The following is a 25,556-nucleotide window of genomic DNA, read 5'->3' on the forward strand; positions in this document are numbered from 1 at the left end:
TCCAGGACCCTTACCTGGCGTAGGGCTTCTCCCAAGAGGATATAGCAGGTTTTTGAGGAGTAAGCACCTCCCCTGTCCCACTCTGCAGCACCTTCAGCAGGGCATCTGTCTCCCCAAATCCATGGTGCAGCTTTGCTTCTGTGAGTTCCACACTGAGTGAGGGTTTCTGGACCCCAACTTGCAAAGGGATGTGCTCCAATCGGAGCCACTCAGGATCCTGGCTGTAGTCGTCAGGAGGTTGCAGGGGCCTTTGTGTTTGGTCTACAGAAGTGGAATCACACCTGACCCCTAGATTCTCACTGACATGCAGCCCTCCACAAGATTTATCCTGAACTCTATACCAGTTATCAAACTTGTTATGAACTGGGAGGTCCCTCAGGCTGTGATGCTGGAGATCAGAGGCCACACACACATGTGAACCAGGGCAGAGCACCCCCACGGGTTGGCAGCCCTGAAGTGACTCTACAGTAGGCCTTTGAAGCCCTGTAGCATCAGAGACAGGACAAGGGCTCAGGGGCTGAAGACCTCTCCATGAAGAAGATAGATCTAGGCTGGGCTGTGGCTCCACTATAGACACTGAGCTCTCATCCCCATTTGCTATCCTGCCCTGCCACTGACTTGGCCTCCTGCTGTCCTGTGGACCATGCTCCATGGAAGCCACCTTCTCAGGCACAAAGCTGTCATCTAATTTCAGGCTCCTGTGTCTTGGAGGAGGCGATGGCAGTCTGCTTGGGTCTCCAGTGCTGCTCGTGGGTTGAAGCTGCTGAAGGGCCTGCCCTAAGACACTAACTTGGAGGCTAGAGTTCTGATGTGGGCTGCATGGGGGCCTAGAATCAAGAACTAATTTCTCAGGACACTTTTCTAAAGGGCTCTTGCCTTCTCCATCCGGAGACCTAACTCTCTGAGAGACACCAGACTCATTAGTGGCTTGAGAATTATCCATTGAAGGTCTTGGGTTACCAACAGCAAGGTCAGGGCTGACGTTAATCTCCTGGAAGTCTTCAAGAGGATGAGCTGAGGGAGCTGACAGAGTCACGCAGACTAAGGGGTTGCTCAACTCCTGGGTGCTGGCACTAAATGTAAGGATCGGAGAGGAAGCCCTGTCCACCAGCACGGCACTCGAGGAGCCCATGTTCTTCTGGGTACTAGGCTCCTGGGTGAACTCTGAAGTACCAACTAAGAGCCCTGAGTGATGGGAGATGATGGAACTGTTGACCACCATGGAAGATTCCTCTGGCTGCAGGCTGGCAGGTGAGGAAACATCAGTAGAAGCTGGGGGGCTCATAAAAGGAAGGTTCTGCCCAAGATGGGCTTTCTGAAACCTCATCAAGTGTGATGAGGGCACAGGAGGGCTCTGTGGCTTATAGTGGGTACTTCCTTCATGGGGATCTGGGGAGTCTGTTTCCTCTGCCCCTTTCTTCTCAAACACTTCTGGGACATCTCCCTTTTCTTGAACCACGGTAGTGACACCTGAGTCCATCACTTCAAGGATCACACTGACTTCCTGAGGCTTGACATCTCGGGCCTGGAAGGGCAGAGGTGGTAAGGCCAGGTCCGTCTGGATACCCTCATCAACAGTGGTCTGAGTAGAACCGTCCATCATGAGGGCCTGTGGGGCCTCATCTGGGGAGTCACTCTTGATATTCTGCTCCTTTGGGACTACATTTGGCTGAGAGAGACTCCCAAGCAGCTCGGAAGTGCTGTGCAAAAGCTGTGAGAGGTGGAGAGAAAGGTTGTGCATGCTGGTCCAGGAGGCCAGTTCAGAGTCTGACATTGTCCTGGCATCAGACTGAGCAGAGATATCGGTGCAACTCCAGTGGAGCCTGCTGCCCAGGGTCTGTGTTCCCTGCTCAAAGGTATTCATCCTGGCCTGCCCCACAGCACAGCCTGTCTCAGATGGGCAAAGCAGTATGATCTTATCTACTGCAGCTGTGGCACTCCCTCCAGCCAGAGGCCACTCACTCTTCAGACAGCCTCTCCTCTCAGAAGAGCCCTCGAATGAAGGTCTCGTGTCAGGATCCCAAGCTGAGGCAACTCCTTCAGATCTAGTCAAGATATGGGGCTTCTCCATGGCAAATGAGGAACTCCCTATTTCCCAGTCTTCCTTTGAACTTTGGTCATTCTCAATATTGTTGTGCATGCTTGACTGATCCCCAGTTTTGGCGTCAGTCCCTATATGGGAATGAAATGGGGATCTCTTGTCGTCCAGGGCACTATCCATGCTGGAACACTGAGCCATATTTGATGGTATTAGGCATTGGGGTTTCTGGCTACAAGAGTCATCAACTGCGCTTCCAAACACATACTGCTTCCAGCCAATATGCACAGGTCCCTGTGGACACCAGGGCAGGACATAGGAATTTCTGTCACTAGAACCAAAGTGCAGTACTTCTTTGTCCACCTGAGAGTGCCAGTTCTCTGGCATACCCTGGACACTTAGTTTATCTGTCTTTCCTTGATGGGCCTGTTCCAAAGTACCAGGCATCCAGTTAGTCATGAAATCAGGGGTTGGCATACATGACACAGTAGATGATGTTGGATAAGGAGGAATGACAGGTTTCAGAGGCTCGTGTTCAGTGGAACTATTGTTCAAGTTATAAGAAGCTTTCTGATTGCAATCCTGAGTCTTTGGAGATGTTGGCAATGGATTTTCTAAGGAATGGCCCCTGAGAAGGGGGCTCCACAATCTCTTTGGCCTCGGTGCATCCTCATCTGTCAGGGAAGGAGACTCCACACTCAAATTTAATTCTTGAAGAGATCGAGAGGAGCTGATCACAGAGAACCGAGGTCTAGGGGAGTACCTGGAATGCTTAGTGCCAGAGAAGACTGCAATCACTGGGAGTGCATGCCTGGGGCGGAGAGCCAGCTGTTCCCTTCCAGAGTGGAGTTGACCAGGAGTCGGGGCAGCAGGATGTGATGTTTCAGTTTGCCCCAAGGGCAGAGAAGCTGAGCCGGCAAGGTCTGAAAACAAAGTCTGAGACACAGGAGACTTGGTTACAACTATCTCCTCTCTTTCATTATCTCTAGTATGAGAGCCATCAAAGCCACCTTCATTTGAAGATGATAGATTTCTGACCTGGGCATGGTCTTTGCCACCTCCTGAAGCTTGCTCTCTTTGTTGCTCTTCTTCCTCCCACGAAGTCTCAATTTGAGGATGGCAGATGTGTTTTAACCTGTCTATAAAATTGGCTTGAGGACCCAAGCAGCTGTGACCCCTGACCTCAGTGGAAGGTTGTGTCTTTCCTGAGCAGTGTCTGGTAGTATTTTCTAAATGTCCATACTGAGCTGCTATTACCAGTGTACCATCAACAGATCCTTCATTTAAATTTAGGGTATGTGGTCCCTGAGTCACTACAGGAGGTTCTGGCTTGGTTTGAGAGACTTGTGCATTCTCCCCTACAGAGTTATCCTTCCAAGTCCTCAGTGGCTCAGAGTGTGTTCCTGCAGGATTGGTTGTATAAACATCCTTAGGGGCAATGCTGGTCTTCCCTGAAATGTTTTCCTCAGAACCTTCAACTGACCTTCCACCAGTAGCTACATGGGTGAGGCCATTTGCCTTCACTTCTGAGGTGGATAGGGAAGAGCGGCGTTGAGCTGGAGAGGAGACAGCAGCTGCAGTGGATGGGTTGGGGACGCTGTTGTCTAGAGACCCAGGTTCTACATTAACATGCTTATACTTGGGAAAGCTCTCTACTGTTCTGTCCACTTCACAGTCCCTATATGGAACTATGGAAGGTGAGTGGACAGGGTGTGGGGCAGCCTGAGGAGTTCCTTTCCTAAGGACACCGTCTCTATAACATGGCAGAGTGGAGGCATGGGAGCAGCAGGCATGAACAGCAGTAGGTTGAGAACCACTTAGTTGAGAAATCATTCTGTTCTCTTCCTCCTCATAAGATGAGTCAAGTGGCCTGCTGCCTCTAGTTCTCCCCTCTAAGACAAGGCACTCTTTTGGGCACAGACATGGCACCTCTTTTCTAAGTCCACTAAGATGCAGGCTAGGGATCTGACCTACAAGTGGAGTTGACCTTGGATTCTTGTCAGCTCCATGGGCTTCTGCCAGGTCAGAGTCAACATTTCTCCACTGGACAGGATGATATGTGTGAGCTTCTGCTTCAGCCTTTTTAGGAGCCCCTGGTTGAACAGCACATGGCGTTGGACTTGCCTTAATTTCTTCTAAGCCAGTAGAAGCATCTGAGCACTGGACATGGTCTTTCTTGGGCCCTAAAAGGCCTGCAGAATTATCAACATGACAGATCACAGACTGACATTCATAATGGATTGCTTTTCCTTCCTGTGTGGTCACTAAGATTTTAACTGAGCCTCCTCCACATGTACAATCTAGATGTCTAGGTTCCTGATACTCTGGGATGCTGTCCTGACTACCAAAGGATATGCCCTCTGCAGTTTTCCATGCAGCTAACTGACTTTGCCCATGCAGAATCCTGCCAGGATCATCACAAGAAGTTTGAAAAGGTAAGACAGACACTTTCTCTGATCCCACCCTCCCATCCTGCTCTACAGCTGATATAGAAAGAAGCCTGTCTGAGGCCAAAGGATCAACAAAGGGCAGTGTTCTGGATGTTTCTTTCTTTGTCTCTATGACTTCAGAAGACTCAGACCATCCACTTGCTCCACAAAACTGTCTTGACTCTCTAATACAATGTCTTTTTTCTAGACCTGGGATTATGTGAGAGGAAGCCAGCAAATGATGCCCTGGTCCTCTGTCAGTTTCAGGACTGGGCAGATGCTGAAAGTTCCCTGCACTGGGAAGCATGGCTTGCATTTCCTTCTCAGCATCCAAGAGGTCTACAGACACAGCAGCTGGAGATGCCATATGCAGTCCTCGAGCTTCATTTCCATTCCTGGTGCTTCCCCACCCTAATTTAACCATTTGCTCCAGAGGCCTACCTGCAGCCTCAGAAAAACACCCTTCTTGTGAAGTCTCATAAGGAAGGGCTGTCTCCTCAGTCACAAAGTCATTAAGCTGCTTCCTCTGTGCTTTTGCCTGTCTGATCTCTGCCAAGATAGCCAGACATATGGATGCATGTATAGAGGAGTCAGGTAGCAGCGGAGGCTCTGGATCCGGCGCCCTCGGTAGAGACAAGGATGTTGAGCTAGCAGACTGCTGATCGGACTTCTCTTCCGTCTGCCTTTCCTCCTCACCCTGGTCACTATCTTCCTGTAGGAGGAAACTGACCCTCTTTTCAGCCTGCCTTGAGACGCTGTCCAAGGAACTGTTTATTTCTTTTTGTACAGTTGCCTCAGATTCAAAACCCAAATCTTCCTGGATAGTCAAGCCTGTTGAAGTGACTCTGAAGTCCCCTCTCTGGTCTTCTTGGGAGCTAGTGCTTCCTGTTATCCAGTCCTCTGTCTCTAGTAGAATGCTCTCTGGTATAAGTGACTGATCATTAGCTCTCATGACTGTGGGCGTCACAGATTCACACCAGGCAGTGTGTGCAGCTGAAGCATCTCCTATACCACTTCCCTGTGGGCCACTGCTTCTGGCTCCTCCACTGTAATCCTGATGCCCTACTCCTGTTGCCAAGGAACTTCTATTAATTTTCAACACTGTAGGCTCTAACATGTACTCAGCTGAAGAGATGCCTTTAGTATCAGAGGCATGCAAACAGCTTCTTGGTAAGCTTGGAAAACCCAAAGGTTGGGTACCACTCAGTTCTATATCAGGAAGAGTTGCAGAGAAGCCTGTCTGATTATGGAATGGGGAGACAGTTTCCTGGCTGAAAAATGTACCCTTACAATCCTGGCTTGGAGTTGGAAGTTTTTGGGTCAGTGAGACCAAAGTCTCTTGCAGCTTCCCTCCCTTTTCCATGGCCAGTTCTTCAACTCTCCTGTGAGTTTTTGCATCCTCCAACTCTGAATCACTTGGGAGTTCAACAGTTTGGCTTTCCTGAACACTTCCCATAGTCTCTGGTTCCTTGAGACTTTCCAAGGCCCAAGCCCGGTCTTGGAAGTCTGATGATGCTTTTAGCAGCTTGTCATCCTTCTCAGGGGAGCTCTCTACAATGGGCTGCAATGGCAGAGCACTGGCTAACACGTTCGTTCTCTTTGAAATGTTGCTAGGCTCTCTGAGAGCTATGTCCTTCTCCAAAGAATCACACATGTCTCTTGCATGCCCATCTACTCCAGGTGGTGGGTGTGAGTGTTCACTCTCAGACTTCCCCTTTTGTGCATGTCCCCTTGACCTAAAGGGGCTTCCTATGCTTTTCTGAACCTGGGCATTATTACTGATAGCATTGTTACCCTCCATTTCCCTAGCTTCACTGTCTCCAAAGATACCATCCTCAATCTGTATTGGAAAAGCTGGCTGACTCTCAAAGAATGGATGTTTTCCAGAACTTCCTGGCATCAGACCATGGTCAGCCCTCTCCTGGTCCTGGAGGTCCTGGAGCATAAACTCTGTACTTGGCATTTGAGAAACATGAAGCTGCTGCTTCTGCTTGGATTCAATTTCTAAGATGTCAGTTTCCAGCTGCATTACACTCCTGATCAGCCTAGCCATTTCGTCGGCACTGTTAACTCTCTTATTCTGTCTCTCTCCCAAAGGTTCTTCTTTGGACTTTATTTCTTGGGATTGCCCATGAGCCTTGCATTCTCTAGGTTTTCTTTCCTGAGAGCACATGGCTAGATGGCACCTTTCACAGGTGTACTGGGTTCCTGGAAGACTAAACTCTTGCTGGATGTCTTTGGAAATCACCTCCCTGGGAAGCACTGTTTCATTCCTCCCTTCCCACCTGTGAGGTGGGCTCCCACCTCCTGTCATGGTCTCCGGGCTGCTTACTCGACTGTGCAGCGATCTGGATGTCAAAGGAAGAGCAGTTTCCTCAGGTAGGACCTTCTCCAGGTCCAAATTGGTGATCTTACCAATGAAGTCAGACCTGGCTCCAGATGAAGACCGGCTGTGAACAGCACAGGCCTGGATCTGTGGTGGGAGTGGGCTCTGTTCTTCCCCACTTGTCTTGGAATCACAGATGAAGAGCAAAGTCTTTGACTCAGAGCCGTCAAAGGCAACACTGCAGTGATGCCAGGCAGAGGCCCCTCCTCCTTCCTCGTGGACTGAAAGGCTGTACTTTTTATTTAAAATTCCAAGTTGATTTCCACATTCACAAACTTTGAGGCTGGTAGAAGGGAGATGATGTCTGTTCTGAGCAAAAAAACAGTAAGCAGAATGGTGGTTTCCTTCCTTTCTCGTATTTCTAGAGCGTTGCTCCAGTTCTTCAGTGACTTCTGTCTTCAGATGAGTTGGCCTCACTGTCACCTGCTGAGACGCATCAGTCTTAGAATTCTGGCCTTGTGACAACTTGGGTAAGTTATTCCTCCAGTGAGCTTTCTGGAGGACCCGATAGCTATGACCAAAGCCCCAGGCTTCCCTGGGGGGTGGGGATGGCACCCAGGCTTCCCTGCAGGCTGGAATCTCTAAGGCAGTTTCTGTCAGGGCATCCCTGCTTTTGGTTACATAAAATGTTTCCAAGGAAGGTGGCTGCAGGGAAGATGGGGAGGGACTCCAGGGAGCAGAGTGCAGGAAGAGCTCTGGACCTGATGGGAAAGTACAAGAAGCATCTGTATGTGTTCCATCTGCTTCCTTGGCATGCTGCTGAGAATCTGCCTTCTCCTCCAGCAGTGGCTGCTGACAGCTGTTGTGACTTAGTCTTGGCTGAACAACAGTGCTTTTTTCAAGAAGAGTCCCATCTTGGGGCCAATGGTCTGTTTTGGTAGGTAAGATATCACGATTGTGAAAAGCCTTCTTCTGGAAGAAATACTGCCCAGAGGAAGTTATCAGCCCAGGGTTCCTGCTACCCTGAAGGCACCCTCCCAAGCTGGTCTGTTTGACTTCCCATGCTTCTGTCATATAATTTGGTGTCTTATTTCCTGCTATACAGGTCTGTGCATTTATAGATTCAGAAGTCAGTGATTCTAGGTCTGCCGAGTATGCCCCATTGTAACTCCCTTTCTCGATGGTACTCAAGAGATCAGAAGTACTTTCTAAGTTGCCACTCAAACTGTCATGCTCTTTCTCTGCTCTTAAGTGCCTGATTTTTGATATGTGGACTGGAAAGTAGCTGAAATCTAAATTTTTAGATACCCCAGGGTCAACTGGCAACTGAGTATCTACTTTATCAGAAGCTTCAGCTAGGGAGCTAGACTCTTCCTCCAGGCAGGAGAAAGCTGGCCTGGGCTCTCCCACAGCTTCCAAAACAGAATTAGAGAGTTCAAAGAGATACTTCTGCTGAAGGGCAGCCCAGTCCTTCACATGAATACTACCTTCATGAGCCAGTGAGGAGGCAGAGGGAGCCAGCACACTTGACGTGTCAGAATTGTGCGACTCTTCAGAGATGCCGTGGTAGGTCATGTCAGGAATTTCTTTGTCCCGGAAGACACCATCAGCTCCTGGCTGAAGGAACCTTTGACTTCCACAAACTGAGGGCTTGGATATATCAGAAGCAGAGGTTATGTACAAACCTGAACTACAGGGTGGCTTAGTACTGCCTTGGGGCAGTTTGTAGCTAGGTGACAGGACTGTACCTGGTGGCTTTACTTCTTCGATATTTAGCCTGTGTCTAGGCATCTCATCACGGGGCTGAATTTCATGTACATCAGGACTTGGACATAAAGAATGCACAGTCGCTGAGGGGCTGCTGGGATTGACCTTAGAGTCACAAGAGAACCAGGAATCCACAGATACCAGGGGGCTCTCTCTTGTAAGCTGCATGCCTTGGAGAGAGTTGGCTTGTTCAGAATAGCTTGCCTCCATTTCTGACTCAGGCTGCTCACAGTGGGGCTGGAACTCAGGATCAAGGTAAAATGAATTGCTCTTTGTCAGGAAGGCATTAGGCCTGACTCCTGTTCTGTGCTTGATAGGGCTAGGCGTGCATGTTGCCTCCTGGTCTACTGCAGGTAGGGCGGCCTTGTGCAGGTGCCAAAAAGTCTCTGTAGGCATCTCATCAGAAGAACCAAGGAAAGGTTCCTCTTGCCTATCTTCTCCCAGTTCTTCAGCATCAGTCAGGCTGTCCAGGGAAAAGCTCCTTTGTGCTTGACCACATAAGGTACTGTCTGAGGGCTTCAGGAGGTGTCTCACAGAGACTGAAATTCTGGCCCTTGAATGCCCATGGTTCATGGTGGAATGTTCATCCCCTGAGTCTTCTGAGGGGCTGTGGTACCCTTTCTCAACAAGTGAATCCTCAGATATTTGACTAATGTCACTTTCAGAGTTCTCTCGAGCTGGAAGATGCCATGTTCCCTGAAGGTCCTCTGGCTTCAGCCGATCCTTTGGGACTTTGGCATAGACATAAGAGAGAGAATCCACTGAGTAACTGCTATCATTGTCAGATAAATCGTTGTCCTCTCTTACACAATCCCTTATAGGTTTGGAATCTGTGCAGAAGGCCAGCGTGTCTGGATCCCCTGTGTTAGGTTGTCTTTTTAAAGAACTGCCATGAGGCGAACGAGAGAACTTTTTGGCAATATCTCTGGCCCTAGCTGCCAGCACCCTCTGATGTTTTTTTGATGCCTTGCTTGGAGGTGTTGGTTTGGATTCTGTCTGAAAAGTCGTAATTACTTTCCCATGCCCAGCTGCTTGCTCGGCTCCACTGAGGTAAGTAGAGTGGGCAGTGGTTTCCTTGGGAGCCTTGTAGGTTCCACAGCTCCCCTCTTTTTGCCATGCAGTTTGTGTGTTGCCAGCGGCTTCTAGTCCCTTAGCTCTTCTGGTCTGTGCAGCAGGGGTGTGGGTCCTTGAACCATCTCTTGACTTTAGCTTTTTAGTTGCTAGGCCCTGGGAAGACATCTGACAGGACTGCTTACTCAACGACTCAATTTTCTGGCTACTGACAGACTCATGGCTCACAGTGAGACAGGTGCCTTGGGTAGAGACTCCCTTCCTGGTTGAGGCTCCCCTGGCAGGATAGCGCCTCCAGCCTGGTGGATGGAGGCTGTTCTTGCCCCGGCAACCTGTTCTTGGAGGGTAAGCAGTAGCCTGGGGAATGTAATCTGCTGATAGGGTTTTTTCTGGTATTTGGTGAATTGGGTCAGGAACAGGTGGTGACATGGTAGAAGGATCCCAGTTCATGAAAGCACTGTGGAAATAAGGAAAGCCATCTCAGAAAAGTAATGTCCCCTGCGTACTATCAACAGAAGGAATATGGCTCTGAGAGGATGGAAAGCAGGCCAATGCCACTCACCGTGTCCTACAGTCCTCTGCTCAATACATACAAAAGCAGACTGTTGACAACAGAACCCTGGCGTTCAGAATTCTCAGATGCATACTGTCACTCAACCCCCGCCCTCAACTGCTTTATCTTAGGAAAAAGTTTAAATGAATTCTATTTCAAGCAGTTGTCCATGTGAGGAAAGCAGGAACAATTGTAATCCTATAAAGACTCAAGCAGATAGATCTAAGAGGTGGTACCATCTACAGAACTCACCCACTCTGCACACTAATAAGAAACAGGAAAGAATTACTATAGGAACTTCAAAAACTTAGCAGTAGGTGGCAGTATATAAATCCAATTAGATCTTGATTTGAAAATCCAATTCACATTTGAAGCATCTTGAGAAAATGGAGTGTGACCCGGGTTTAGATTCTACCACGCTATCAACCATGATCTTGGTAGATATGATTTGGTAGGTATGACAGAATATATTTTTAGAGGTACATACTTAAAGAAATGGTATTAAAATTACATGATGTTGCTTTAAATACTTTGGAAGATAGGATGGTAGGACCAGGAATGAATTAGCACATCTTTATAATTGCTGGAAGTAGGTGCTGCATAAGTCTCGCAACTTTGTCCACGTTTAAAGTTTTCCCATAATAAAAAATTGGTTTTTCTGCTCAGTTATTTAAAGAACAAAAAGGTGAGCAAGCATAACAGCAACAAACATTGTGTAATCTTCTGAGCAAGGCCAAGGATACACAGAGCAAGACATGAGCCTCTACTCCAGGAAATCTGGGAGATAATATGCTTCCCACCCTGTGACAGCAGACAGGGAGTGAGGAGCAGAGGAGGCAGATCCAGACAGGAGCCTGGAAGTCATGTGTCAGTTCAGGGAGGAGGCAGCCTGTGAGATCAAGGAGGCCTGTGGAGGCAGGACAAAGAGGAAGCTGCATCTGGACAGTCTAGGTCTAAAACATACATGCAAATGAGGCAAGCTCCTGTAGAAGAGGAAATGAGCTGGGAGCAAGAGTGGCTCTGCAAGGACAAGAAACAGCCCGCCTGTGAGAAGATGCAGACAGAGGAGAGAAGCCTGAAGGACCAGAGGAACAAACACCTCTCCACCTCACACATCAAGAAGCCCTGGGGAGTAAAGAACACTGCCTGGACAGCTGGGTTAACTCCCGCTCCTGGTGCACATCACTGGTACCTGTGTAGCCGGGACAGGTGTTGGCTGCAGAGCCTTCGGAAGCTTAGAGAGCTGCAAGTTGTCCATCTGCTTCTACGCTGAGAACCTGAGTGTGAGGTGTTAGAGCTGGAGACCCAACTTGGGGCCTTGGAGGCACCATCATCTGGGAGCCAAAAGAGTGCCCTGAGCTGCTTCAGTCTTCTCTGGGTCTCTAGCAGCCTCCGCTTCTTAATAATTCTCTCCAGCTGGAATGAGACCTTTTTCTGCCTGATGTTCCACACTGCAGCCCGAGAAATGCGTGTCCGCAAGCGCTGCAGCTGCAGCACCCTCTTCTGGCTTTGAACCAGAGGGGATGGTAGAGTCTGAGGATCTGTTGGAAGCCAAGCATCAGGTGCCACAAAGGTCTCAAGTTCTTTCTCTTCTCCACTGTTGTCTTCTTGCTGTGCCTCCTGTAAGCTGGCTAGCCTGGTCTCTTCTCTGAGTAGCCACTGCTGGTCTGGGAACCAAAAACACCCAGAGAGAAGGTCAGCACTTTCTGCCTATGGCTGCCTAGACTCAGACATCTCCAGCCATGGCAGGAGCTGTGAGGAGTGGAATGGATTTGACAGAGTGGTGTGGCAAGTGAGAGCTATAGGGCCTCCCTAATGAAGGGGAAGGAAAGGAAGATGTGTAGGCCTCAATGTAACAGTGGACAAGTGGGGTGGGTGGAAATGCGCAGACAAGCGTGCCACTGGAGGGACTCAGCAGAAGGTGCATCATTCTGAGGGGCCATAGAGCAGTCCATTTGCTTATTTCCAACCCCCTTGTGTGAGCTTCTGGTCTCTAAAAGAAGGAGAGAACACCTAGTACAAAAGATTCCATTTTATCACAAAGACAACAAAAGCCAGAATACAGAAGTTTGGCAGCATGGAACTGAAGAAGGCAGACGAAGCAGACCTTAGACAAAGGCACCTACTGTCTTTTATCTGCTGACTGTTATGTATCTGGTCCAATTCTGGGTCCTTCTGAACACTACTCTGCCCTTCTACAGCCTGTTGCCTCAGATCCTCCACATAACATTGCTGTTGCTCAGTCTGGGCTTTGTGGGAGATCTCGCCATTTCTTGATGTCTGCTGGTCCTTGTCACACTCCTCTTCCAGCACTTTCCTGTGACAAAAGGTCCAGGGTCACCCAAGCAAATCAAACTCAGACTTAAGTCCCTCTGAGAGTACTCCTGAATTCAACAAGGTAGAAAGAGCTTCAGGCATCTGGCAACTTGGAACAAACAGGTGTGTTGTCATAGGCAACTCATGAAGTCACAGAACGGGGACAGAGAAGAGTCATCAGACTATCATGTTCTTAGAATTGTGGGTTTAGCAGAAACCCAAATCCACTTTCATAAGGAAATTATGAGAGTAAAACATGTTTTTGTTGTTTATATTTTGTTTGTTTTGTTTTGAGACAGAGTAACCTTATTTAGCCCTAACTGCCTGGGAACTCACAATATAGAGCAAGCTAGGCTTGAACTCACAGAGTTCCACCTGCCTCTGCCTCCTGAATGCTGGGATTAAAGGCAAGTTCAACCACATAGTTCATAAGGAAATCATAAGAGTTAAAGGCACAAAAAGCCAAGTGTGGGGTGGCACATGCCTTTAACTTTAATATTCTGGTTGCATAGGCAGGAAAATTATGAGTTTGAAGTTAGTTTTCCTGTCTCAAAAATAAATAAGTAAAATAAAAGACAGCTAAATTAAGAAGCTCTGTCTAGACTGGAGATGGCTTAGTGGAGAAAGCATTTGTCATGTGAATATGAGGATCAGGGTTTGGATCCCAGAATACATATAAAAGCCAAGCAAGCATGGTAGCTACCTGGAATCCCAGCCCTTGGAAGGCAGAGGATTCCCCAGTACAAGTTGGTTAGTCTAGAATTGGCAAGCTTTGGTGTCAGTGAGAGACCCTGCCTTAATAAAGAGAATGAAACCATTGAGAGACGCTGATGTCACCTTTAGGCCTACACACATACTCCAAACGTGTACATTCATACACACACACACAGAAGCACTTTGTCCTTTAAAAATGAAAGAACTGAAAGAATTAAGGGTTTCTACTAAAAATTCCCCCAGGAAATACAGAAAAAAAAAACTTCAGAAATACTGGAAAGAAAAACTGTTAACCCAAAACATTTTGTACATATATTTACATATATGTAATATGTATGCTTGTATTAAGACTCCAAACTTGAGGCCACAGTAATGGCTGAATTATAAACACAAACCCATCAGTGATGCCTAGATAAACCCAGCTAAAACCCATAGAACATCAGATCCAAGAAGCAGAGTAGGGATCCATATATTCTAAATCCCCTGGGGTTACTCAGTTTTCTTCCCTGGGTGTTTCCCCAGTTCTCAGATTTACAACTTGCTTGTTTGTAGGAGAGCGCTCATTCCTTCTGGGGAAGCAGCAGCTGCACCAATTCTGCATGGGGCTGCAAGGAAGACTGCAGGATGACAGTGTAATTACCCAAGCTGCCACACAGCCTCAGCCAAAAGGATGCCTCTGCTAAGCACATTTTTCAAGTTCCCTGGGTAGGTTAAAAAAAGAAAATAACTATGCTACATGTCTGGATGTGGTACCAAAACCAAGTTCTCATTACTGGGCAGTCAAGGACCTATATCTAACAATGGTTGCCTTTCATCTTAGGTAACTCCAGCATCCCCTAGATACTGCCTGGTCACCACCTACTTTGCCAGGACTCTTCTGTACCCTCTGCTCTCCCTGGCAGTTGTCCTCTGCTATCTCAGGGCCTCACAGTCTGCAGCAGGATTTAGCAGTGGTTACTATTACTGTAGCAGCAGTGAGAGCTTCTTCTGGGATCTAGACATTTAAAGGTAAGTGCCACACCCCCCAACTCCAAATGAGAAATGCAAAGAGCACATCTTGGAGGACAAAATTCCTTCCTGGTCCAGATCACTACTACAAGGAGAAAATGGCCATTTCCCTCCAGTTTAGAAAAAGCTCTGGCCCTCTGAAATGCTCCTCCAGGAATAAACGAGGGACAGCAGCTTAGGATGAGGGCAGCCCTGGAGCCAAGCCCAGGTAAGAGTAGAAGGAAAAGACTGCCCACAAATCCAGACCGGGTCATGCATTTTCCTCTGTCAGTTCCACCCCCTGACCTCTTTGTCCAATCACTAGCTTGGGAGGCATACCACCTAACAAGGGCTGGCACCAGATACTGGCTACTGTAGATGGATAGACCCAGCACAACCTATAGGCCCTCAAGCTGGTGCTGAAAGGTAGGGGCAGTCCATATGAGAGGCTTTGATTCTGAAGCCCTTCACTGTCCTCGGATAAAGAGCATCTTCCTTCTGAGTGTTGATGAAAGATCATGTCAGTGCCCATGGAGCTGAGGATCCTAAAGATTTTAAAGGTAGGAGGAGACTCCAGAGCACTCTGGGGAGGACAGTGAGCTACCTGAGACAAGGAACAAAGGAAGAAAGGAAAGCAGCTTTCCTGGAGCCTCACAGTCACTGGGGCCATGGGAATGTGGGTATGCCCACTCAAATCCTTTGGTCTTATCACAGGATCCCTGGAAGGGGATAGCCACACTCTTAATTTAGAGGTAAGGAAACAGGGTCAGAGAGTAAGTGACTGGCCTGAGATCACACAGCCTTTATGTCAGTCTGTTTGCCCAATTCCAATGCATCTTTTCTGTATCCGGAGCTCTCTATGTTGCAGTGTTGTTCCCGATAAACTCTGCACTTTGAGAAAAACCAGGTCTTCACTCTGTCTTCCTAACAGAAACCTTACCCAAAACAAAGTCTCCTTCATAGCTTCCCTACAAAACAGGAAATCCTCTCTGAGAAAACAAGAACTTTGACCTTAGATCCTAATTCTTCTTGGCCTGCATATCTTTGTCAGTTTTTCCAACTTGCCCTTCACTCCACAAGACCCCAAGACCTAGGATCACACTCCCTTAAACCTCTGCTGTAGCAAAGTTCAACCTGTGAGCACTCTATGAGGGTTCACTGCTCACCCCCACCCCAGTCTGACAGCTCCCACTATCGTGTCAGATCCAAGACTGTCTTCATCTGCCATTGACTGTTCCTGACCAGAAGAACCTGCTGTGAATCTTGACTCACAGGCGCTTGGTGTTCTTGCTAGTGATCTCACTGGTACCAAGTCCTCTGCTGAACTTTCCTACAGTTAGATATGATGGTGACAGTATAGGTCAGTCTAGCTAAAAGGAACAACAGAGCTTCCAGGGGCAAACCCAAGACGGAGATTCTGTATAAGAAGGCTAATGAACTAGAAAACCAGCTGCTGTCAATTGCATATAAAACTAACTCAAAAGTTCAAAGTTTATCACAAAGCAGGTGAAGCAGGAGCAAGAACAAAATCTCAAGATGCTTCTTATTGTCCTCGTAGGCCCCACTGTCTCATGTGCACAGTTATGCATTGCTGGTTATGAGAGAATAAAGAAGAGATTAATTTTTTAGAATCCAGAGGAAGCCATATAATCTGGAAGCTAACAGAAGTATGTAGTATGAGCTCATGCACTGGGATTTAAAGGGAACTGTGGGGAAGTGAGGTTTAGACCAGTACCAAAGATGTCTGCTAACACTTGCCAGTTATATCTTGTCGGCAGGGAGATGCATGTCTTTCAGAGAGGAGAGATGAAATACCAAGCAGGAAGCAAATGAAGGCCATGACTACCTGAGTTACAAACTCGGCATTCAGTTCAGCATTTCCAGACTACTCATGGTCAGTTTTTCATTGCTGTAGCAAACACTTGAGAGAAAACGCTTGAGAAAAGGATTCATCTTAGCCCACTAGTTCAGAGGCCCCACACCTCCACAGCTTGGGGCATGAGCATCACTGTGGGGGATGGTGCAGAGCGGCTCACCTCATGGTCAATGGAAGGTAGAGAGGAGAATGGGGGAGAACAATGCACCCCCAAGAATGCACCTCCAGTAACCTACTTCCTCCAGCTTTACTCTACCTCCCGAAGGTTCCAGAACCTCAAAGGGTATGCCACAAGATGGAGCCTGCGGGGAACCTTTCATTTTCAAGCCATAATACTTGTTCAAGTCAATCAGGACCAGATGTGATCAGACCTTTGTTGTTAACAAACCCTTCCCGGTTCCATTCCCTTATGGACTAAGAAGCAAAGCCAGGAGACTCCACTGGAACAAGCAGCAGATTCTCACCTCTCCTTCCAAAGGACAGGACAGAGACCCAGTCTTGAGGCAGTGACATCTCCATCCAAGTCCAACCATTCCAAAGAGCAACTGCTGCCAAGAGCCTCTCCAACCTGGGATAAGGAAAAAGCAACTGGCCCAATGGAGCATGCAGAAGCTTCCCTAACAGCCACTCAGAAATCGCAGCCAGGCTTACCTTAAGCCTGTTGTGCCGCAGCAAAGCAGCCTCAGCTGGGTGGTTAAATCGGAACTTCTGTGCTTTCCCCAGGGTGATGACAGCTCCTTTGACACACAGACAAGAGTTCAGTCCATGATTGTGCTCTGAGTACATACTGTGAGATAAATTTTGCTAAGTTGATATGTATTAATTATACATCTCGCAATTACAATCAGATAAACAGCAGGACAAGTTTCAGGCAGCATAGTCAGAGAAACTTCATGAAGAGGCAGACTATGAGTTCAGTTTCAGAGAACAGGATTTGAATGGATTAGTACTAGAGGGATACTGACACCAAGTCTGTACAGCACACTAAGAACAACTTCAACAAACAAACAAACAAACAGACTTCATCCAATCCTGCCTTATGCTCCCATTATCTCAGATGGAGAAAGCAAGGCTCAGATAAACAAGCACAAATTTCCACGAGTCATTCTCTACTCTTGGGTTCTAGAAGGAGGATTGTATTAAGAAGTCTTCGGTCTCGGTGCAGAGGTTGAATAACACATGATTGAAGCTTGCTTTATTGAGCTCTGTGGGGTCCTGAGGTTGAAGATGTCCATCATTCATCCAGATATACACAGGGAGGTAGACAGTCCTACCTTGAGTCAGACGGCAGGAAGCAGTGACCTCTCGGCCATTGACTGTACAGCGTGCCCCTTGGGTAGGCCGGAGAATGACCACCCCACAAGTGCTAGTGATTGTGCAGTGGTCCCTCTCAATCCACTGGCCCTGAAGGACTAAAGAGGTGTGGGGGAGGGGTAACCTGAGTGGGTTAGCCATTCAGGAGAATGACTCCCAGTTTTTGCAAGATCCATCCCAACAGCTGACGTGGAAAGAATACCCACCACCTGAAACCACCCTCAACGTCTCCCCCTAGATAAGCCTCCTTCCTTCCAACTTCCAGACCCAAAAGCTAGCAACAGAAAGAGAAGCAGACTCTTAATGCTTCAGAGACTCCTTTTCTCTCCAAAACCAGTAGTAAACTTTTCAGGCACAAATGCTGCCTATGTGTCAGACTACCTACCTATGTCCTGTTCCTCGTCTGAATCAATCCTTCCTATTTTTGTTGTCCCCTCCTGTGGGCAGGAAAGAGAGAAGACATTTCACAAGAATACAAAGAGACTCAGCCCTGCCCTCAGAGCACAGTCCACACTCAGGTGGAATTGGGGTCTTCCCATGCCCATCTCATCAGCATTGTCAGAACCATTCCCAGCTTCAGTCTGGGCTGTCCTGCCTTCCATCCACTTGCTCTGCAGTCCAGGAGGACAGAGGAAAATAGTAACACTATAGGAGTACACAGCACTGACTATGTGCAAAGCCCATCAAGTGCTGACAAACCCTGAAGTCAGGGAATAGATACAGCTGTTGGTCAGAAATTCTCCAGTAAAAGGGATAGACATATACTTCATTCTCATAGCAGCTAAGGTTAGTGTGGCCTGTGTTTGATCCAGGAGACTCAGAGACTTTCTATGAGACTTATGAATTGTTACCTTCTTGCTTTGCAGAGGAAGCATAAGAGATGCCAAATTCTATGAAGGGTAAAGCACAAATAGGGGGAGATGCCTCTAGAGTCAAAAGGAACTGAAAGAGAGTAGAAGAAAGCACAGGCAACCAGTGTTAATATAAGCAAACCACTGAATTAGTAGAAGACTAGAGCCTTTGGGCCCCAGGATTATGACAAATCTACTAGAGACCATACACCCTGTTAGGGCAGAGATGCTAACTTGAAGGCCCATCATCACCATTTCTTAAGTAGACATTTGCTATGTCCCAGGTATTATGCTGGACATTTTGTAGACATCTTTTTGTTTGCTTGCTAGTTTTTAAAAAAAAAAATGTTTTTGTTGCTTTTTTGAGACAGGATCTCTCTGTGTGGTCCTAACTGTCCTGGAACTCGCTCTGTAGACCAGGCTGACCTCAAACTCACAAAGATCCACTTGCCTCTGCCTCCCAAGTGCTGGAATTAAAGGTTGCGTCACTACCACCCAGTTTTTGTTTGCTTTTTGAACCAGTAACCACTGTGTATCTTGGGCTGGACTTGACCTCTCACCTTCCTGTCTCAGTCTCCCAAGGGCTGGGATCACTAGCATTTACAATTATGCTTGGCTTTATTTAATACTTTAACACTCCAAATGCTGGTATTACTATTTCCGTTTGTCTGTCTGTTTTGTTTTGTATTCCAAGACAGGGTTTCTCTGTGTGTAGCCCTAGCTCTCCTGGACTTTACTCTGTAAATCAGGCTGGCCTTGAACTCACAGAGATCTGCCTGCCTCTGCCTCTCTACTGCTGGGATTAAAGGTGTGCGCCACCATTGTCCAGCTTACTATATCCGTATTATAGGCCAGAAATCTGAAGCTCATAAGGGAGTAAATTGCCTAGAAAACCCATTTGCTAAGTAGAAAAGCTGTGGCTACAGCTCAGATCTCTGAACCCCTAGCCCATGTTTTTTTAGCTTCACCATAACACTGCCCTAAGTGGGAGGTTTTCTAAGTGCCTGAAATCACCACTAGGCCACACTTTCAGGAACAAGAACAGGGAGACCTCGTAGGTTTCCCAAGACAGCATGTGAGAAGAATCCTAGAAGCAATAAAGTTCTGGTTTGCCCTATGCCCCTCTACCTCTCCTCCCTGAATACAAGTCAATAGCTGCCAGCCTTTACCAACACGGCCCAGGGAGGAGTATGATGGCTGATCTTGGTTGTCGACTTGACTATATCCGGAAACCACCAAAACTCCAGCAGCTGGGCACAGGGTTTTAGGATGCAGCCAAGGAAATTCTTCTTTGAGGAGAGAAGAGCCACCCTGTGGTGGTTTGAATGAGAATGGTACCCACATTATCATGTTGAATGATGAGCCCCCAGTTAGTGGAACTGTTAGGGAAGGATTAAGAAGTATGGACTTGTCAGAGGAGGTATATCACTGGGTTTTGAAGTTTTAAAAGCTCACACCAGGCCTAGTCTTTAACTTTTTCAACTTTGCAACTTTTAGATCAGATGTGAGCTCTCAGCTACTGCCCCAGTGCCATGCCGATCTGCCTGCCTGCTGCCTGAGGGTCATGGACTAACCCTCTGAAAACATAAGGAAGCCCCCAATTAAATGATTTTTTAAAATAAGTTGCCTTGGTCATGGTGTCTCTTCAGAGCAACAGAATAATAACTAAGACACACTCTAAATCTGGGCCACACCTTCTGGTGTCAGCCTGTATCAAGGGACATTGAAAGAAGCTCCTTGGCTTTTTGCTTGCTTGTCCTCACTCCTGCTGGCAAGCCCATCTGCTCTGCTGCTAAGGCATTCCTTCCCTGGTGTTACAACCTACTTCTTCAGGATTCCAGTTGAGACTTAAGACTGTGGACTGAACAACTACTGGATTCTTCTGGGAGGCTGCCACTGTTTGACCAGCTCTAAGCCACTCTAATAAATTCCCCCTCCACACTCCCATTTTATCAGTTTTATTTCTCTGAAGAACCCTAACTAATACAATAGGTTAAAACTCCATGTTAATTTAGGGACTCTTGACAATAGAGTACATTTCCCCCAAAAGGACAAGGGCCACATAATATCGTGAAACTACGACAGAAAGGTGATGAGCTCTCAGATAACTTCGGTGGCCCTTTGTTTGCTGTTCTTACTTTTGCCTCTTTCCACAGGCAGTTGGTGACCCTTATCACAAGGTACCAGCCCTCTCTGCTCTATCCACTCTTCCTGTCCCACCGAGGAGCTTTCCAATGTGGCCCAAGAGAAAACTGCTGGTAGTGTATTACCAAGGGACTAGTTTCAGGTCTGTGACCAAGTGAACAACTTAATAAAAATGTAAAGACTCTTGGGTCATTATTATTGTATAGTTATTTAAGCCACAATCAAAACAAATCATAAAAATAATATGGGGATGGGGCTGAAGAGATGGCTCAGTGATTAAGAGCACTGGCTGCTGTTTTTTTCAGAGGACCTCAGTTCAACTCTCAGCACCCACGTAGCTCACAACTGTGTTTACTCCCATACCAGGTGATCCAATGTCCCCACATTGCCTCTGTGAGCATCGGGCACACACAGGCTACACAGGCATACATACAAGAAAAACACCCATAAAATAAAAAACACAAAACAAGAACAAAAAAGAATATGGGTCCATAAAGTACAGAAATGCGAGAATTAGAAATTAACTAAAATGTCGCTTCACTGGTCTACCGATGCACCACGGAGCAGGGAGGCTGTGAACTCACTAAATGAGAATTAACAACCCTGCCTCCAGGTCTGATTCAAACGTAGCCATGGCTCTTAACCCTCTGCTGCTACCACAAGCTTTCCCACCTCACATCTCACTTCCTCTCCTCACTCCAGATTCCATCAGTGATTCAGAAAAGTTCCACCCAGATGGTGACGTTTTAACAGATCTGGTCTCTCCTGATCCCTAACCTCTCCCTATGGTTCTGAATGATGGAAAGATCTAATTAGTTTCTGGTGTTTAGATGTGTTAAGGTAAATTAGGCAAGCACTTCTGCCTGAAGCATTTCAACAAGACAATGTATGTAAAATGCAATGCACACCAGAAAGTAAATTACTTGAGCTTTCCACCTGAGTGCTCAAAGGACTTACTTATCCGTGCACACCGAGGAGCTTGGCTAACATCTTTCCAAATATCCCAGACAAACAGCCTGATTCCTCCAGAGATGGCAGCAATGCACATCTTTTATTTGTTCTTTTATGATGTCTTCTGTAGACATTAATGAGAACAGAATTGAAGCTTCTGTAAGTACAGGAATATTGGCCATGTGAAATGTGTTTTTCCATCCACAGGACTAAAGATCATTTTTGAAGGGGATAGGCAGGTTGTCAACTCTTGAAATTATCCATTTGGAAATGAGGGTTGGCCAGGGCTCTTATTTGGAGAGCCTAGACTTTTACTTTTTCTAGATGAATGCTTATCATCACCACCGGAGTTCCTTAGACCCTCCCTCATGCCGTCTGCTTCCTCTGTCTTTCTCCCTCTTCTTCTCTAGGAAGTGCTGTGATGGGGGTGGGGTGGAGGGCAGGCACTTGTCCTTGTTGACTCCCAGGTTGAATGAAAGACAGTGTGAGAAGAAAACTCTCTAGTCTCTTGAATTTGCCCATGTTTAAGCAGCCTGTATTTGTAGTTTAGAAGTTCTGACATTGTCTTCTTCAGAAATAAACTGGCCTCAGACTCAAAGGAGCTTCCTGGGTCACCTTCCTGAGCAGCTTATACTAATTATATTTCTGAGGTTAGGATTGCTCTCCTTATTGCACTACTGTGCTCCAGGAAGCCAGAAAAGCAATGTAAGAGGTTCTATTCTTACCTTAACATGAAGAAATTCAGGCACAGAAATAAACGAGTTACAGGAAAGCATCGGCAGCAGTGGAAAACAAACAATCATTCTGATCTCTGGCTTCCTCTAGCCATTTGCACAAACCCAAACAAGTCCCACCTGTGGCTGGATCAGATTCCTGAGCACAAGTCCTAAGGCAGCTCTGAGCCCTTGGTCTGGTCCCTAAGAACATGGCTATGACGTCAGGTTTCCTCCCTTCACTTTGGGCCAGTGCTCAGGAAGAGGAGCTGCACCAGCCTCCTCACCTTGAGGTGATAAAGCACGACACCGGTGTTGAGCACGTCATCTTCCAAAGCCATCAGGTGCGGCAGGCTGGAGTCGATGACCACCCGAGCCCTCCTCCTGTTGATGTCCACACCGTAATGCTCCATGATGGCCTGCCAGCCATTCCACTTCTGCGCCCACTCTCGAGCCAGCTGATCCATCTGCAGAGGGACGAGATGACAGACTCCCTGTGTAGGGAGCAGACCGAGTCCACTCTCACCGTTGCCCCGTCTTTCATTCCTCATGCTCCCTAGAGAGGCCCCTGTACCTTCTCGTCTGTGAGTGCTTCCTGTGTTTTAAGCTTTCTTCAATAAGCAAGTATTACTTTCCTAAATGGAAGCTCCTTCAATAAATGCTTACATTTTTCTTCAATGTGCATACATTGTTCTTTTAACTAGAAAAAAATGAATGTGTCGTGGATTGGACATGAAATGCCTCACAGGCGCCTGTTTTAAAGACTTGGTCCCCAGCTGGTGTCATTGGTTTCAGAGGCGATGGAAACTTAGTAGGTGGGACCTAATTGGAGGAAGTAGGTTACAGGAAGTATGCCTTAGAAAGATGTAGCATGTCCATGACTCCTTCCTGCCTCTCTTCCCATGTCCCAACTGTCATGAAGTAATTTGTTGCATTATGTTCCCTTACCACAGGCCTGCAGCAATGGGCCAGCAACTATGGATCATGGAAACCTATAATCTGTGAAAACTCAAAGCCTGTACGTGATTGGATGTGTGTACTTCTTCCACTTCCATTGTTCAGTCATGTGACTACATGCAGAAGCCAGAGAGGTCACTGGGTAATCTTATTCTACCTGGCTTTTTACATGGGTTCTGTGGAACTGAACTCAGGTCCTCATGCTTGTACAGCAAGAATTCTTACCCACTGAGCAATGCCCTCAGCCCAAACTAACCTTTCTTCCTCTCAGGTAGCTCTAATTCACAGCAACAGAAACCTAACACAAAATGTTATTTCAATTAATTGATGCTTCTCAGACATCAATACTTACTTAAAATTACCCTTCCTGCATTGTTTTTTCTTTTGTTTGATTTTTTGAGACAATGTTCTCTGTGTTGCTCTGGCTGTCCTGGAACTCATTCTGTAGACCAGGCTGGACTTGAATCCAGAGATCCACTTGCCTCTGCCTCAAGTGTTGGGATCAAAGGTGGGTGACACTGCCCATCTCTGCTTCTTATTCTTATGTGCTCCGTTTTCAGGATTCCTCTTCTGACCTAACATTTCTTCCCATATATGTATCACCTTGAGTTACATTAAGTCTGCACCTGGCTCAAAGGTACACAAAGCACTGAGAGGAATCCGACCAGGCTGTATGGAACTTGACTAAAGACATGTAATAATAAAATTGCAGCAATAAATGATAAAGTACTGAATAATTACTAAATGCCAGGAACACAGGGTTTCATTTCTTTTTTCTGCTCATATTCAGTCTCATTCACCCTGTCCTGTCCCTCTCCACTCTTGTGGGTCCCTCAGAGTTTTAAAAGTAAATGTATCAAAGCCTAGAGTCCTTAGGTTAAGGACTGAGGGACATGAGGGAACCATGTTAAATTTAAGATCTTTGCTTCCTTTTGCTAGAAACTGAAATGTATGCAGAAGACTTATCCTGGGAATAGAACTAAGAACGCTCAGAAAAAATTAGATTTAGGAAAGCAATTTTCTCATAAGGGAAATACTTAGGAAAATACACAACATTCAGATACATGTATTTAAAATATTCTAGCAAAATTATTTAAATTTTTCATTAATGGCTTTCACCTTCTGTTCACAACTCTCCTTGATGAAGTGTCTTCCCTGCAGCACATGCATGCACACTGTCACTGTCCCACATCACTCTCCCATTCCACGGCTTTGCTTATGTCATCTCCCTCTCTATCAGTCTTTCAAAGTCTAGCTCAAACCTGTTCTCTGCTTTCCAGCATAGGACAGCTGCTCCAGAAATGACAGGTATAATGATTTCTTCCTTATCAGACACCTCATGAAGCACAGCAACCTGTGTATCCAAGTGGCCTGTGGCCACCTGAGTAAAGACTCTTGTATCCCTTAAACCTTCACTCGAAGTGCTCAATCTGTGAATACATGCTAGTTATCTGACTAGAAAATTTACTAGATTTGCTGACTAGAAAATCATTTTTTCAGCCGGGTGGTGGTGGAGCACGCCTTTAATCCCAGCACTCGGGAGGCAGAGGCAGATGGATCTCTGTGAGTTTGAGGCCAGCCTGGTCTACAAGAGCTAGTTCCAGGACGGACTCCAAAGCTACAGAGAAACCCTGTATCAAAAAAAGAAAAAATGAATTTTTCTAGGCTACTCACACTATCCAAAAGAAGCTGTCATGAACCCAAGAAGATAAATACATAGAAAGCCATTTACCATCAAGCCTCAATGGGAAGAAAAATGATCTCTGAACAAGACAGATCCTCTCTGCCCCACCTCCATGAGGAATACCTGGAGAGATCAAATATCTCCAGGATACTGGAAAGTTCACCTGGGTCCACTAAACAAACACACCCACCTTCAGGTCATTCCGGAGGACCACCTCCTTCAGGCTTTCATCCAGTTCATCATTTAATGAGCGGATGTTCCTCTGCACAGAGAAGAGGGAGGAGGGTCAGTTTTGATGTTTTCTCAGTATCAACTACAAATAAGTTCCATCATATACACTCCAGAAGGATAAAGTATAGATAAAAGTATAGACTTCACCACCAAAATTAGAAATAAGTCAGGAGCATTTAGTATTTGGGCTCATATGAATACAAAGGAGAATTAAAATAAAATTTTCTCTAGGACCTAATTCCCCATATCTGTCTCCACAGAGAGCAAGGCCAGTAAAGGCCAATGTTATCTAGACATGAGATGACACTAGAAGGCATCCAGCTCATCTGAAGCTGCACAGAAAAATCAGGACATCCTTCTGCCTTTGTTCCATCCCTGCCAACTGAAAACATGAAGAGAGGGCTCAGCCGGTGGAAGCACTTGCTCTGCGAGCTCAGCTACCTGAGTAAGAACCTAGAGCCCAATGTGGAGAGAATCAACCTGGGAAGTTGTCCTCTGACCTCTACATGAATGTGTGCACCCCTGGTCACACAAACACACAATAACATAAAACTTGAACACACGGAGTATGACAAGCCCCAGCTGTTCAAGGGACAAGACCATCCGTCATTAGAATATGGAAGAGTGTTGGCT

At 46.8% G+C, this 25,556-nt stretch overlaps 1 protein-coding gene and 1 long non-coding RNA gene across 12 annotated transcripts in view; one reads left to right on the forward strand and one right to left on the reverse strand.

Annotated features, from left to right (window-relative positions):
- Positions 1–25,556, reverse strand: part of Stard9 (StAR related lipid transfer domain containing 9) — an 86,826-nt gene that overhangs the window by 13,768 nt on the left and 47,502 nt on the right. For 7 of the 8 annotated variants that reach the window (XR_007590428.1, XR_007590429.1, XM_050134420.1 and 4 more), the window contains 9 exons: positions 24,883–24,954; positions 22,339–22,518; positions 17,777–17,828; positions 17,352–17,489; positions 16,729–16,814; positions 16,542–16,645; positions 12,311–12,501; positions 11,377–11,851; positions 15–10,088 (listed from right to left, as the gene is read on the reverse strand). Coding sequence is in view for 6 of the 8 variants with exons in the window: in XM_050134420.1 (XP_049990377.1) it covers positions 15–10,088; positions 11,377–11,851; positions 12,311–12,501; positions 16,542–16,645; positions 16,729–16,814; positions 17,352–17,489; positions 17,777–17,828; positions 22,339–22,518; positions 24,883–24,954 (11,372 nt within the window). In the remaining 2 variants the exon portion in view is untranslated. The remainder of the gene's footprint in view (positions 1–14; positions 10,089–11,376; positions 11,852–12,310; positions 12,502–16,541; positions 16,646–16,728; positions 16,815–17,351; positions 17,490–17,776; positions 17,829–22,338; positions 22,519–24,882; positions 24,955–25,556) is intronic. The other variant, XM_050134421.1, reaches the window with a different exon arrangement.
- On the forward strand, positions 1,117–25,549 carry LOC126496799 (uncharacterized). Of its 4 annotated transcripts, none has more exons than XR_007590432.1 (8): positions 1,117–1,251; positions 4,343–4,473; positions 7,219–7,323; positions 9,382–9,610; positions 13,767–13,919; positions 14,035–16,095; positions 23,005–23,150; positions 25,184–25,549. It is a non-coding gene; the product is annotated as an uncharacterized lncRNA (long non-coding RNA). The 4 variants fall into 4 exon arrangements; XR_007590434.1 differs by having other exon boundaries at positions 14,035–14,222; XR_007590435.1 differs by lacking the exons at positions 23,005–23,150; positions 25,184–25,549 and adding an exon at positions 19,740–22,331 and having other exon boundaries at positions 14,035–14,222.

This window comes from Alexandromys fortis, unplaced genomic scaffold (assembly GCF_014885135.2).
Source record: "Alexandromys fortis isolate MF-2015 unplaced genomic scaffold, M_Fortis_MF-2015_v1.1 scaffold_6, whole genome shotgun sequence".
In the NCBI taxonomy this organism is placed as follows: Eukaryota; Metazoa; Chordata; class Mammalia; order Rodentia; family Cricetidae; genus Alexandromys; species Alexandromys fortis.